The sequence below is a fragment of the Crocodylus siamensis genome, chromosome 12, assembly GCF_052110815.1.
Source record: "Crocodylus siamensis isolate JL-2025a chromosome 12, ASM5211081v1, whole genome shotgun sequence".
Classification (NCBI taxonomy): Eukaryota; Metazoa; Chordata; order Crocodylia; family Crocodylidae; genus Crocodylus; species Crocodylus siamensis.
In genome coordinates this window covers 1198246-1214034 of record NC_143406.1, presented here as the reverse complement: position 1 = coordinate 1214034, position 15789 = coordinate 1198246, and the positions used below count along the sequence as shown (strand labels likewise).

General features: G+C 49.3%; 1 protein-coding gene across 1 annotated transcript; it reads left to right on the top strand.

Annotated features, from left to right (window-relative positions):
* Nucleotides 1-1990: 1990 nt before the first annotated feature.
* Nucleotides 1991-7078, top strand: LOC149854421 (guanylate cyclase activator 2B-like). Its single transcript, XM_090023384.1, has 3 exons — nucleotides 1991-2235; nucleotides 5066-5252; nucleotides 6591-7078. The coding sequence occupies exons 1-3, from the start codon at nucleotides 2161-2163 to the stop codon at nucleotides 6653-6655; spliced, it is 327 nt and encodes a 108-aa protein (XP_089879510.1). The 5' UTR covers nucleotides 1991-2160; the 3' UTR covers nucleotides 6656-7078.
* The last annotated feature ends 8711 nt before the right edge of the window (nucleotides 7079-15789 follow it).

Genomic DNA, 15789 nt, shown 5'->3' with positions numbered 1-15789 from the left:
TTGATCTGCCAAAGCTATATTATATGCAGGACTGCGGGGAGTCCGGACATGTGGTGGGGTAGCATGATGAGGCCGTGCATCTGTGTTTGATGCCATGCTTGCTCACCACAGAGCTCAACAGCCAGAGCATGAATTTGGCCAGGTCTCCACTCACTCACTTATTACAGCAATTCTCAACCGGGGTGCCTTGAGATCCTTTCAAGGGTGTTATGTCTTGTCAGCTCCGCTAAGGGTGCAGACAGGATACACCCAGAGATTTCAAACCGGGGTCCATATCGCTACAAGCATTCTGCCCTGCTGGGGTCTTTCTGAGCTTTTTGCAACACAGGAATTGCTCTAGTGTTTTTCTGTAGGCAAAAAACAAGTGAGGGGTCCCCGAGCCCAGCATGGGGCACCTTGTGTCTAGCATGAGGTGCCTGGAGTCTAAAAAAGTCGAGGAGCACTGGCCTGTTATCTCCTGAGTAGAATTTGGTGTTGATGTTTAACCTCAGCTGCCTCAATAGTATAGGACTTTCTCACTGGACTGAGTCCTCTCTCACACTGCAATGCCAGTTTGGATCTGTAAGTCCTTTCTGAGTTAAGATTGCACTCCACAGCCAGATCTAACTGTGCAGGCACATGTGGTTTGTGGCACCGCAGACCTCTTTGCAGCACCACAAGCTGCACATGTTGCATGTTAAAACTGTGTCCCCTGCTGCTAATTTGCAGCCCTGGGGCAAAATTTGCTACTGGGATTTCCCAGCAGCAACAAAAATAACCAGAAAAAAAAAGCAACGCAAAGCACACCAAAGTGCCACAAGCCAGGACAAACGTGGAGATGGGGAAGCAGCCAGCCCAGGGCTGCCCGCTGCCTCGTTTCCACGCGCTGAGGCGCCTTGTGCCCCAGCCAGCCCCAAACTGCACGTGCGGGGCATGCACCGCAGCACAAAGTAGCGGCACACATGTGTGCCGCTCCTATTTGTGTTGCTGCAAAGGCATGCCCCTGCTCATGTGGACATGGCCATGGGGTCTTTAAGGATTCATTTTTCTCAGCCAGATGCCACAACCTGGCTTTGATAATCTTCTGGGAGTCCCAAAATGGCAACCAAGATGCACCTGTACCATCAGGCACCTAAGAAAAGCGGGTCCCTGTAACCATCTGAGGGCAATGGATTTATAAATGACCTCAACCATTGTAGAGATTAGTCCCAACGAACAGCTCTACCAGTATCGCAGCATCTGAGGACTGTGTTAAGATCATGGTAGCTAGTGAACAACGGGAGAAAGGAGAACAGCAATTAATGGACAAAGCGGGTGTGACAGAAATTAGGCCTAAACGATGAACAACTGGGTAACAATATTCTGCCCATTACTTCCTCCTGTGTTGGCAGTTCCCAGGTTGTTTCATAATGTTTAAGCAATTTGGATGGCTTTGCTCAGAAAACAAATGAGAACCTCACTGTAAAATACATCGACGCCTGTTCCGATTCCACGTGCCTCGGTTCATAAATGTGATGGTAACGCAGCGACCCTTCCCGGTGAAAGGCGTCTGTCCGATGGCTATTCTGCAGCCCCGAGCTGCAGAGCGCATGTGGGCACGTTCGTGCGCCTCTTGTGAACAGCAGCTAGAGGAACTCCTCGCCCTCCCTATCTCCATCACTAAAGGTCAGCGAGACTCTAAAATGAACGTCATTTGGGGCAAGGACCAAACACGCCTTATCTTTTCCCAAGCCTTTTCTGCCCGGGCCCACGCTACCTGGACACATGGTTATGTCCCGTTCTCAGGGGGTGGGTTAGACGGGCAAACCTTGTACTTTTTGCCAGACTTGTATGGCTCTTCATACTACTTTCCCAAGCTACCAGAGGCTCATAAATGCTGAGATTGGCTTGGGTGTGGCTGATCTACCCTTGTCAATAAGTAGCTAACTGTTAGTTCAAAGGGTGATTATCAGATGGCAATAAATTTACCTGGATTAATGAATTACCAAGTAAATGTTGTCTGGAAGCTTTATAAGGTCTTCCTTTGCTTTGGGAAGATATGGCCCTGGAGGCGTGAAGATCCGAGGCTCAGAAGCCAAAAGAAAAAGAGCCAGAGGGACACAGAAGAAAAGCAAGAGACTAAAACCAAGAGTGAAAAAATAAGATATTTTGAGAAGAAAAACGCGGGGGCCTGGCGGTGCCATGAAAGGTTTCACTTTCCTGGCGATTCTTGTGCTCGTGTTGTTTATGCACAGCGTCCAGCCTGTCTACGTCCAGGTGAGATCACTGGCTCTCAGACATTTCTTTTTTATTACTACAAGGTCAGCACAATGTAATGTGATAGCAGAGCGCAGGGTTAGAATAAAATTAAAAACCGCACACACCCCACACTCATGGACTCAAATCCTTGCTTAAACACTTTGCACAAATACACTTTGTGCAAGAAACGTGCGTCTCTGGACCTCGGCGGATCGCTCTTTACAGTGGAGCATGTGCTTGTTGATAGGTGAGCACTGGGGATCGCTGAGACGCACGTTTCTTACACAAGTGCTCTGAATCCTCCAATGAAAGACACAGTATTTGTGCAAAGTGTTTACTGGTCCGCTGTCATGCATCACATTAATTACAGGCTTTTCCAGTTTTATAAAAGAAGCTGAATTTATTTTTGGCACAAGGGGACATGTGGCCTCACTAATTAGCCTAACTTCAGAGGAGCATACCCCCGAAAATAACCTGCTGGGTTGTGTGCGCAAAGATCACCCCAGAGGTAGAATGAAGAAAGCAATGGTTAGGTAGGGTTACAGAAGAGTAGCAGTGGGTCTTAGACCAAACCACGGGGAAACAGGACACAATTAGCTGTGCAGTCCTATGCATGTAGACTAGGTGGGGATGTGGACAAGTCTTGGAAAGTGCTGACACTGGGGGAAGAAAGCCTGGGAGCTGAGCAGTGAGAGCACTCGCCCAGGAAGGCCGGGCCCAAAGGCTCTAGGCCCCTTCGCTCCGTGGCATTTCAAGGGAAATGAATCTCAAAGGCTGCATCCAACAGTTGCATCCATGAAACAAATGTTTTTTTGAAGGATTCAGCTTTCTTGAAGGATTCAGCTAACTAGAGCCCCCAGCACTTGGTGTTATTAAGTGAAGTGGAGCTGCTGCTGCTGCTTGCACACTACAGTATCTAATGCACCAGCAAGAACAAAGTCAGTCTGAAAATACTTATGTCGGCGTTAGGGTCTGGTCACTGGGTGACTTGCTTTCAAGCTTGGGTGCTTTACATTAGCTACCAAAAGCCCTAATGAAGAGTGCAGCTTGTAGGAGCTTCATAACTCCTGCTAACTGCAGGTAAGATTTGTGGGTGCTCAAAGCACATTCAGCTGCCTTTTAGGTGCCTGAACTCCAATTCAAGTTCTCATTATAGGCTTCCAGTTTTGACAGTAATTGTCATAAATGGACACAGATGAGGAGGAGGGGTGGTGATTGCAGTTATTGTGACGTTCCCTCTCCGTCATCTCTGTATGTCTTCCTCCTTGGTCCAGGATGAGCTGGATGCAATCCTAACCAAACGCCATCTCCGCTCTTGGGATCTGGGGCACGTGCAGACTGCAGCACTGTCTCTCTTTTTTCTTTGGGTGGAATGACCGTCATCAGTAAAATCTGAGTTCACGGCACGGTTCCTGTTGTTCCCGGTGTTTCAGCGTCTTTTGGAGCAGGAGGTTGTGGGGAAAGAAAGCAAGGCTGTTGGTTCTGGCACCTGATGTCCTATAAATGGTCCTCCAGTTGGCACGTCTCTGTGGGGTGGCCAGCTCAGGTTCCTGTCGCTGCCCCTCTCCTAAACACCCGTTCCTCTCCCACTGGGATCGAAGGGCTGTAGCATCTTCTTGGTGCTGTCTCCAAGCCCTTCTACTCTTTTAGGACCACAGCAAAGGGAAGGAAAGGCTTCCTGCATTTTCTATGATGTAGTTAACACTCCTAATGCGTCATGACTGGTGCAGTGCTGATAAAACTATTAGCTGGAGCATCTGGGAGGGAAGACTATCCTGTCTGTACAGCCACTGCTGTTTAATGGGGTGCACAGAAAGGCCTCTCTCTGTCTGATTGACCAGCCTGATCATATTAGCACTCTTCAAGGTTCAAGTGTTAACATCAAACTTCAAATCCATTTCTCTTCAAATCTTTCTTGGCAATCTTGATGGATGATGGGTGTCTTGGCTGGTTTGATAGTCTGCATCTCCAGGTGCTAAGAGTGCAGGAGAGATCCTGGGACACGCCGCTTGGAGATTATGAACATTGCTCTGCAGCAGAATAAAGCAGGACTTTACTGCTTCATTGTGAAACAAGATTAAAGAGCTGGGAGCAGTTTATGCAGGGCATGGGATGGCAGAAAAGGGGCTCCCCAGTTCGTGTGATGAGTGGGGCTGCGTTGGCAGTCTGGGGTTGCAATGCAGAGAGGAAGGTGTTTCGTTTCCAGAGGCCTCTGGCTTTTGCTCATTGCCACATGGGGCCAGGAAGGAATTTTTTTCCCCTTCCCAGATTTTTCCACCTTCTTCTGAAGCCTTGTGGGTTCACTGCAGCAAAGGCTGAGGATTGTGACTGGGGTGAGCTGGTGCCCTCATCGGCACGTACACCTGCAGGTTTCTGGCCACGTGCTCTGGATCAGGCAATTCAGCACTGGGGAGGTCAGGAAGGAATTTGACCCAGCGGTCAGACTGGCATGGACCGGGGGGCTTTGCCTTCCTCTGTAGCAGGGGACACAAACCCCCTCCTCAGACCTCTCAGGCATGTTCAGTAACAAACTTCCCGGCTTTGAGAGTGCCCTCCTTCTCCTGCTTTACCTATGGAAAATGAGAGGTTTTTTATGTTTGAGGAAATTGGGGATAGCAATTTTGCAAGAGTGCGTGTGCAGTATTAAGAGCAGGTTCGACAAATACCTGTCCAGGATGGTTTAGATAGGGATGATCCTTGTTGACCTCCTGAGGTCCCTTCCAGCCCTCCTTTCCTATGCTCTTTTTCTGCTAATATGGAAGATTTGGCACGCAGGTGCCACCCCTGGGTTGTGGCGAAGTGATAACAACCCGTTTCCTGATGCATTGCTTTGATTCTCTCTATACAGATAGGGAATTTCTCCCTCCCACTGGAGGATGTGAAGCAGCTGAAGGCATTTTGGAGTCTGGACACCAACGTTAATGCCCGTCCGAAGAGGAACATCGGTGCCCTGTGCGCAAATCCAGAGCTCCCGGTGGAATATCAACATATCTGTCTAAGACAAGATGCGCCCAAGATTTTCAGCCAGCTGTTAAGTGAGTCACGCAAACATGATTCACATGGTAACCCAGAGATTTCACATAGGAATCCATTGTGTTAAAGCAATCCTGCCCGAACTCTTTGCAAGAGAAAAATTGCTTGATTATTTTGCTATTACAGTCAAAAAATAAGTGACAGCTAAGTGCTGGCCTTAGACTCGAGGAATCCCTTGGAAAAGGAGGGGTACCTTAAGTCTGAAAACTGCTCTAGAGAAGCTGTGAGGTCCCCTCCTGGCCAGACCTCCTGAGCCACCCCTTTTACTTACCTCGGAGACAAGTGTAGGACTGAAAAAATTGGCAAGGGCAGAGAAAAGTGACACAAATTAGTCAATGCCTGGAAAAATGCTGTACAAAGAGAGGCAAACAGAGCTTTCTCTGTTGCGTTTGTCACAAAGAAATCTGGAAGGTGACTCAATTAGAGTGAATAAATACACCCTGCAGGGACATAGTCAGAATTAAAAGACTTCTTTCTAGCCAAGGCAGGACAATAATCAACAGCTGGAAGTTAATGCTAGGCTTTTCCTGTTTTAAATTTCAAATTAGAACTAAGGCAAATATTTTTACGGTCAAGGCCATTAACTACCAGAATCAGTGTCCAAAGAAAGTAGTGGATTTGCCTTCTCTTGACAGTTTCCAAGTTGGGATGCGTTTGTGGAAGGTGGGACTAGCCAAACACTAGACAGGCTTTAGTCAGACTAAATTACTGTGCTAGTAATTACTGCACAAAATTACTGTGCTAGCAACGGGATGAAAATTAATGGTCTGTGTTACAAAAGAGATCAGATGAAATGATATAACTCCTTTGTTGGCCTAGAGCTCTGTAAATGGCTGTTGGTTCAGTACATCATATTTCTGTGCCTCTACACTGTGCTTCTTAGCTTGGTCACTATATTTCTTCTATGTTGTCTTTCCTGGGGGAGGTTGTTGGGGGATTCCTTACTTCAGGCTTTAACAAGGTCCTGTGTTCCCTGTTATGACTTATTGGACATGTCTACATGTGGACTTAAGCACGCCTAAATTTAATGTGCATTAAGCAGGTTTAGGCGGGTGTGTTAAAGTGCATTAATGCTGTGTGGACTGGCTTAGGACTAAAGTTAATGCGCTTTAATGCACCTAACATGCATTAATGTGCTTTAATGATTTGTGCCTAAATTCGATACCTACATTTTCCATTTTTAATGTGCATTAAGGGCACACATGTAGACGCACCCATTGCATACGTGAACGCGAAAGGTCCCTAAACTGCAGTGAAACATCATCGGCCCTGATATCCTTGCAGATTCCTCCCCGAAACATTGTCTGACAGCATCACTAATCTCATTTCTTCTTGCACAGACATGGATGCCCAAGCCATGGAGCTGTGTGAGATCTGTGTCAATGCGGCGTGTGCCGGCTGCTGATGAAACCGTATGCACAGGAAGGCCAAGTTCTGCAGTCGTGATTCTTACCCTTCAGCTTCACACGTCTGGACAACACTGCTATCTTCTGGTACGTCCTCACTGCATTCAAAGGGGGACTGCAGCCTATGTAGATGTACCAAGCCAGCTTGCTGGAGACTGATAACAGAGTAGCCGGATAGCATGAAGCTCCGTGCTGCTTGCAAAACCTGTCGTTAGAGGCAGTGCGGAGCTCAGATCCACGTGCAGCTCCATGCTGCCACCGCTACACTGCTGTTAGTACACAGCGGCATTAGTTTTGGGTTTTTTAGAGGTACGTCTACCTGAGATACAGCCGCACCTTTGACTGCAGTGAAGAGGCACTTCGCTGGGAACGCTGTACGTTGAATTTGCTCTCAGCACTAGAGTCTGGGTCGCTGTTTCAACCTCCACAAATTTTGTTGAGGAGGGTGGGGGGGGGTTTGGGGAATAGTAGTCTGCTATAAAAGCTTTGGTAGGTCTAATTCAGTGGATGATTAGTCACCATCTGCAGGGGCAGATCTAGCAGCATGGCAAAAACCTTTATTGTGACACATTCTGTGAAATACAAAGGCAGTTTTACAGGAGGTGGGATAGGGGCAGGATTGGTTTAGCGCCCACATGCACTGTCCAAACGAAGTCGCGTGCGCCAGATCAATGTGGTAACAGCACGTGCGAGCCAGCTGAAAGCACTCCAGCCAGCAACGATCACAAACCAGACATCTGCCCCCCATCCCTTTGCACTACACTGTTTTGAACAAGGGTTTTTCCCAGCACGAGGCTCACCCACCTCCCAGAAAGGATCAATGCCTTTGCAAAGATGCTGTGCTGCTAGCAGTGGCAATCCATCCCCCGAACAGAGGCCTATGGCTTCCCCATATGGCATCATCAGTAATTTCTCCGCATGCTGCAAAGCAGCCCCAATGCTTTTGGAATGATCTACGGAAATTTAAGGCGAAGAATATTTCCCTTTGCTGTATGTCTTTTTCTGCTGATGTAAGAGGCTCCTAGAGGCTATGACCTGGTAGCTTTGTGCAGATGGTTGATCGGCTTCTTGGCACACTCATGCTCTTTGCACTTTTGTGGGTTTTAAATGCTTAACTTAACTTATGGCAGTGAAATAAAGGATTTGTGCATACGAGTGGTGTTTGCATGCACGTGCTTTGCTGTGTAGCATACAAAGAGTGGCGCATGGATGCGTGTTTGCAGTAAACCTGTAAGCGTTTTGGGAAGGAACAGGAACACCCTCTGAGCTTTGTGAGCAGCAGGGGTTTTTTTTCTTCCTTTGTGTTAGCTGCCATTCTGCAGCTTCCCTGATAATTCATCAGTGTTACTTTTTATCCATGTATTGTCAAATCCCATCAGTAAAAGGTACACTTTAATATTTCATGCTGGCTACTAACATGAATTGTAGTGTGAGGCCATCACAATTCAAATATGCATAGGAAAGATAATGTTTCTACAGACACACTAGAATCACAGAATCATAGAAAACAGGGGTGGGAAGGGAGCTCAGGAGGTCATGTCTCGTCCAGCCCCCTGCTCCAAGCAGGACCAGCCCCAACTGCATCATCCCAGCCAGGGCTTTGTCTAGCCAGGTTTTGAAAACATCCAAGATGGAGCTTCTGCCACCTCAAGTCCCGTGCCCCAACCCCGAGTCATTTTCATTGCCCTGCGCTGGACTCTGCAACGTGTCCACATCCTTTCTGCAGTAGGGTGCACAGCTGGACACCGGACTCCAGATGTGGCCTCCCCAGTGCCGAACAGAGGGGAAGAATCACTGCCCTCCATCTGCTGGCGGCGCTCCTACCGATGCAGCCCAGGATGCCGGTAGCCTTCTTGGCAACCGGGGCACACCGCTGGCTCTTGTTCAGCTTGCCCCCATCACCCCGACATCCTTTCTGCAGAGCTGCTGCCCAGCCTGTCCCCCCCAGGCCTGCACCGGTGCATGGGATTGCTCCCTCCTAAATGCAGGACTTTGTGCTTGTCCTTGTTGAACTTCATGAGAGTCCTTTGTCCCGATCCTCCAATTTGTCCAGGTCACTCTGATTCCTAGCCTTGCCATCCAGTGCATCTACTACTCCCCGCAGCTTGGTGTCAGCCATGAACTTGCAGAGGATGCAACACAGCCCATCCCATCCCATCCTCCAGATGGTTAATGAAGATATTGAACTAAACTGTCCCCAGGAACAACTAGTAACAGGGAATGAGATGCTTCCTTTTACAGCCAGGGAGGCACCCAACGTCTGGACCCAGTCTGGCCTTTGGATTTTGTCTCAGTGGCCTAAAGAGGGGATAGATGTCTGGGCAGCCTCCACTCCTGCCTAGGCACATGCATCAATGGTCTGGGTAACCTCTCACCCATACACCACGATCCAAACCAACCTGGCTGCTCCCTTTTCACTTATCACACAAGTCAGTTAGGATCCATCTCTCTCAATACACGTGTAGCATCTCCAGTATGCTGTAATGCTGTTATGCCAGTTCTCTTGTAGACACCACATAAAAATGCACCTCTTGGTGTAAAAGTGTTACCAAAAGTTGTAGGTTGCATACGTTCCCATAAGGAGAAAGTCTCCTTTTGTTCCCACATACATCAACAAGTTCCTGTCCAGTTCACAGAGAAAAATCCAGGAGCTTTACAGTTAAAAAAGCACTGTGGGCATTTTCTTTGGTCAATAGATATTCTGTGCTAAGAGAACAGCTAAAGGCAGCATTTGTTTTCCTTTGCTCATCTGAAAGGGAGTCTTTTATTATCCAAGTGGCACGTGTTGCAGTCACGTACAGGCAGCCATTCTGGCCCCTGCCGGCGTGGCAATGAACATGGACACATGCCGTGTGCGGAGAGACTTAGCTGGCCAACTTCCTCACTGCGCCCCACTGCCCCCAGATCCACTGCTTGGTAGGGGGCCGCGCAAAGCCTCTCCCACCGCTGCGCAGGCTCCCAGCCGGCGATGCTGCCTGTGCTCCTGTTCCCAGCCCTGGTGCCTTAGAAGTGGCAGGGGAAGCCACAGCGGGTGGGCAGCACAAAACTGCACCACTTTAGATCTAGTACCTCCATTGTGAGGTACTAGGAAAAGGTGCAATACCTTATATTAACGTGCATTAGCTAAAGAGTACGGTTTTTTCTGATGCTTTCATGGGCATTTGAATAGGCTGATGCACATTAAAGTGCACATGTCGACACGCCCATAGTGTCTCTGTGGGGCAGGAGAGCGAGGAGGGGAAGGCGAGCCCCTTCCTCCATCTCCAGGACCCCTCACTGCCCCAGGTGCTTGGTCTGCTCATTACGCCCGTTTCCGGCCTGCTTTCAGCGGCTCACGCATGCTCCCAGCACGCTTCGTTAATTTTGACCACCTCCCTGAGATGGTCCAGCGATGACTCAGCCTTTGCCAGTGGGGCAACAGCTCCGCTTTTGTTTGCATCTCCTGAGTTTCAGGCCTTTTTTGAATCAATAAACCTACACTCACCTTTACATTGGTGTGTCCGACGGGATGTCACTGCGTTAGGATAAGCCAGATATGGGACTGCCACCTGTTGCAATGTGTTTGCAACAGGTTCTTCCACTTCCTGGCTGCTGTTTACCACGTAATAAAAAAAACGGTATCAAGTTGTGATAACAAACGGGCTTGTTTCTCTGTCAATCGATCCTCTTTGGCATACAGAACAAATGCGTCTTAAAATAACAGTAATGATTTGCATGACTGCACAGGACAAAGGGTTCACGTACCTGTGACAGACTAAACTCTTCTGACCGCATGTGCATGTTCCTGATCCCAAAGCACTATGTGAAGGAGCACTTTGGGGGGGAAAAGCATTAAGCAGCACAGAAGAGGGGCTGAAGATGGTTCCCATCACAAAAGAAAGAGCAGAAATTCTGGTTCCTTTTAGTTATTTAAGTGCACTGATGTACAGGTAGCCGTTCTGCTCCCTGACTTGAAATCCTGTGTGCCTTTGCCTCTATGGGGCAAGTCGGGCCGTGGTTTGAGGGCTGGAGCTGGTGCCATGACTAAGGAAGGCTTTTCCGCTCTAGCCGGCATGCCAGGCTGTCTGGTTGGCCGTTTCTGCCTGCAACAAGGTGCAGTCGGGTTTGCTTGAAAGAAAGGTCCTGCAGCCACTCGCTCTGGGCAAGACGAAAGCAAGGGTCAGCACAGCGAGGGACTGGAGGAGACAGGAGAAAGCCAAGAGGACGGTGGGAAGAAGGGCCATCCAAGCGTGGGGTTTATTCCCTCCCAACAGGCCGTGCTGCGGAGGCTGCCTGTTAGCCTGGGCTTCCTGGGGAAGGAGCATTGCGCCTTTCCTCGTTAGCTGATCTAGGCCCAGTGCACGAAGCCCGGCCGCCTCCCGGGGTGCAGCTGTTCTGCACGTCTCCCCGGGAGCAGAAGCAGCTGGCAGTCGGCTCTCCACCTTTCCTATCCCTCGTCAAGGACGACAGTGACGAGCTCAAGGGAGTCATCTCCTCCAAGGGCATCTCCGGGGGGCAGTGGCCCACCCCAGGGAGTTATGGCATCCCCTCTTGCTCAGGGGGACGGCTTTGGACACTTCAAGGCCTCCAGGCTTTGTGGGACCCCTCTTATCCCCGCTATCCTCAGGCTGGGAGTTGGGGCCCAGGTCTGAGGTGGTGCACGTGGGGCTCCCCATCCTCCTCAGTGGTCCTCCAAGGTCTCTCCCCACCCTGATTTTTTTAGGAGCACATTTCCCTGGGCTGGAGCTTCCTCCAGCTCTCGGGCTTGCTTCTGCTCTGCACCCTTGGCACAGAGGGCACAGAAGAAAACTCAACCTCCAGGTCATTGCTTCTGTGCTCAGTGGTTTCCTCCACTCGCCCACGGGCTGCAGGACCTGCCGGGCTGCAATGGCAGGACTGGGCTGGGGGTGCCTTCAGTCAGAAAGAGGACTTCTTCCAATGCAAGGGTGCAAGTGGAGGGGGGCTCCATTCCCCAGCCTCTGCCAATGCAGGACAGTCCTCAAGGACTTGGCTCCACCTTTCAGGATCGTCAAGACCCATCTCCTGAAGGACAGGCCCTCAGGGCTGTGCGTCCTAGCAAAGAGCCTACTAACAGGGCTCAATATTTTACCGGCACGAGCCAGCTCATCACCACTGAGAGAGGGGAGGGTGTCGGACAGCACATCCCTCATTGCCAGGGTATGCAAAGGGGGAGCAGTGACATAGGCTCCCCTTGCCGCGATGCCCTGCCGGGGGCCAGAGATCTGCACATCCCTTTGCAGACTGAGGCTGTGGGTTACAGATAGCTGTTTTACCTGGGAAAAGACTAATGAAAGATGTCTCAGGCTGCTGTAGCATGGAAGGACTCAGCAGTGCCAGATGCGGTCAGACCCGTGGTCCGTCTAGCACAGTGCCCCTTCTCCAAGGGTGGCAGGAGTGGGTGCTGTAGAGCGAGAGCATTGAATCCTATCTGTTCCCTATTCATTACCCTCCTTGGCCTCCACCCTTTTTAATTTAGAGATGCCGGAGGAAACCTCTTCAACCGCTCTGTTCAATAGCCACAAATAGCTCTATCCCCCGTGACATCATCCAGTCCCTTGCTGAACCTGGCTGTGCTCTCTGCCCCCCATCATGAGCAATGAATGCCACACGTTAACTATGGGTTGCATAAAAAAGGGCTTTGCCTTGCTATAAGCACAGGTGGATGAGGCAAAAATGATGGTTTAGAAATAGCAAGAGAAAAAGTACAAAGAGGAGGAAGATCAGGTAAGAGCTACAGAAAATCCTAACCTAAAGGGAGCAGGAGGAAGCTGCTAATGCCTGAAGTTTGCCCCTCCAGGGCTTGGGGTGGGCTAAGGGCTGCTGAAACAGAAGATGAAAAGCCGTAACACAGCAGTGGTGGAGTGGGGGTAACAGATGAGAGGCCAGACCTAACTGAGGAGGTGTAAACAGCCCTGAAGTCCAAAGGGTGAAGGATGAGGGGGAATTGAGAGCATTATCGCTGTGACACCGGGAGAAGACCATCCTGCGGAGGGGCCATTCGAGAGGTCACGCCTGTGGGGGCACACGCAGTACGAGACAGCCAACCCTGGACTCTCACGAGGCACTAGAGCAGCTCAAGTAGACACGGAGATCAGTACCACCGGAGACTTTGAGGTTCTCCCAATGGAAAATTGAGCCCAAATTGATCTTCTCCTATGGGAAATTTGGATTTTGAAAGGAAAAAATTCCCATGTTTAATCCCTGGCTGGAATGATGCAGTTCTGGCTGGGAGGATGTAGCTGGGGCTGGACTAGATGTGACCTCCTGAGGTCCCTTCCCACCTGAATTTTCTGCGATTCTGTGATAATGGGAAAAACAAAACAAAAAAGTCATCCAGTCTACAAGCTGAAACCTGCTGTGCAAAGCATAGGTGCAACTTGTACCCATGGGAGTGTCAAGGACTCGGGGCTTATGGAAAATAAGTTGCTTGGCCCTTAAGGTCCTAACGATGCGTTTAAAATGACTGCCCTGTTTTATAAGCCTGGTCTTGAATTGCTCTGGGCATTATGAACGGAGGACAGAGAGATGCTGTGGGGTATGAGGGGCTTAGCTGAAGTCAGGTCGTGGAAGGACACTCCACGTTCGAGATGATTTCAAACCTCTGACCTGGGCAGTGCTGCCACGGGAGCACAGAGCCGAGCATGCACGGTGCACTGAGGTCTCAGGAAGTGCTGCTCGGCCCTTGCCTGCTAGCATTTCTTTGGGCTTCATTTCCTTTAGCCCGAAGCCACCTAGGTGTGATTTTTAAAAGGATGCCGCTGTCGTTCCTGAATAACGAAGGCACTGTGTCACAGTCTCAGTTACAAGATCGGCAAAGGCTCAGGGGACATCCCAGGAAGGAAATCCTTCCTTTTTCATGTCCTTGGGATAAGGTATTTAGCAGAATTTGCAGGCATCTGACAGGCCTCCAGAAAAAATGAGACCAGATGAAAGATAACAGGAGTCTCCATTTCTGGCATTTCCATTTGTTGACTTGCAGTTAAGCTTTAACTCATTGCTGATAGGAGTTTGGGGCACAAGGGGTCAAGGAGCTGGGAAGGCAGTCTGGAAGCATCGGGTTTCGGGTTGGGGCCTAGACCCAGGATGAAAGCAGAAAGGAGGACCCAGGCCTAGTGTCCAGGCCTGCAGCTTCCTATGCCAACTACTCAGTTATGAAGACTACAACGTGGGAGGAGGATCGTCTGAGATTTGCCCTCAGGCACGTATTCATTGATGCATTTGGGCTTATGCATCCAGGAATCAAATGGCCACCTGCTCGCCCATGCCACAACGCGCACCCACCGCAACCCAAGTAGCAAAATAGCCGGCCAAAGGGGAAGTCCCAATTCCAGCTGAAGTGGGTTGGCTAACATGGTTTGCATGAAACAAAAATGTTTGTGGGATGTTACCCGTTTCAACAAAGCATTCATGCAGCGTGTTTTTCAGTACTGAGGAGGAGGATGTAGCCAAAGCAGAACGACCCAACACAAAGAGCCCGGTAGTTGTGGCACTGCCGGGGACCGGAGATATTAAACCGGATAAGAACAGGAACTGCACTGGCTCAGAAGAGCGATACAAAACAGTCTTGACCCTCACATTCCTGGTGAGCAGCCCAACCCACAGGCTATTTTAGGGCTTTTGGTTTGTGAAAGACTTCAAAATCTCTTTGTTTCTTCCAACTGCGGAACAGGGATTTTTTTGGGACTCATTCTGAGCATTTTGTAAGACAGGAACACTTCTTGAATTGTTTCTGCTCCCTGACCAGGGGCCTACACTCCTTAAACAGCAAAAACTAAAATTAGGACACGACAAATAATGGACTTTATCCGCTGAACTGTTACTTAAATTATATGTCATAAAAAACATTGCCAAAAGTTCAGACTTCAGGAACATTTTCAGAAATCCTTAAGCGCTGTCTGTGTGCTGATCAACGGCCAACAGCATGTCCTCACAACTTCAGAAAACCCACTGACTTACTTTTGTTCACAAGACTATTTGGGAACTATACCTGTGGTTTGCTCAGGTACTTTTGGTAGTTAGCCATCTCTAGTTTTTTGGGGGGGTTTTCCTGGAAAACAGAGCCAGAGCTATTTGTCTATCTTGACGTCATGGAAAACTTTCACAAGAGTTTGTCGTGTTGTATTATGATTCATTTGAAAACCTGATTTATGCGTATAGCAAAGCAGAGGGAGATGACGCTGGTCCCTATGATAAATCAATGAATAAGAGGAACTGACTCTGCCCTCATCACTTACTGAAGAAAGGGACACTTTCATATTGCCAGTTTCTAGGAATAAAGGTCAATCCAATGCAGGATTTAGGCCCCCAAAGTAGGATCCAGATGTCCAAGTTCCACATAAATCCAAAAACGTGTTGAAATGTGCCTTCCTTTTTCTTTTTCTCTATAATACATCATAGATTTCATAGACATCAGGGCTGGAAAGGACCTTGCAAGATCGAGTCCAGCCCCCCGCCCCAGGGGCAGGAAGTCAGCCAATCCTCCATCCTCTTAGGGGCTCTAGCTTGTACACGCATTCAAAGCGCCCCCAATGCAACTGGGCTACCTGCAAGATGCAGCTGCAACCATTTTCATTTAAAATGTGGCTCTAGGAGGCACAGGTGGAGCCCACCGCTAGGACTATTGAGTTATTAGGCCTGCAGTAGCCCACAAGTCATTTAGATGCAGATTTTTTTTAGAAACCTGAAAACAGCCGTGACAACCCCAGCAAATCAGCAAGCTAAAGAGAAATAAGAGACAATGAGCAAGGGCCTCTACCTCGTATGGAAACCTGTGGAGCAGGGCAGATAGCCAGCAAGCTGGTGCCGTCCCATCTCGCCCCACTCTGGGCTTCCCAAAGTCCCCCTTTATGGTCTTTATACCACATACTACATACACACATGCCACCCCATTACAGGATGCCCTGGAAAGTAAACCTTGGGAGCAGAGATTTGGTACTGCCTTGGCCTGCCATTATAGTACAATAATACCTTAAAGCACAGGAAATTCACAGGCCACGATGGCAGTCGAATGCAACAGCTGGATCTAAAACGGCGCTGGGTAATTCCATGACCAAACACAAGCTTTTGTTTGCTGAGCATCAACAAACGTGGCGTTGCACAGAATACAGATGGCAGAAGCCCCCATCTCCTGGAA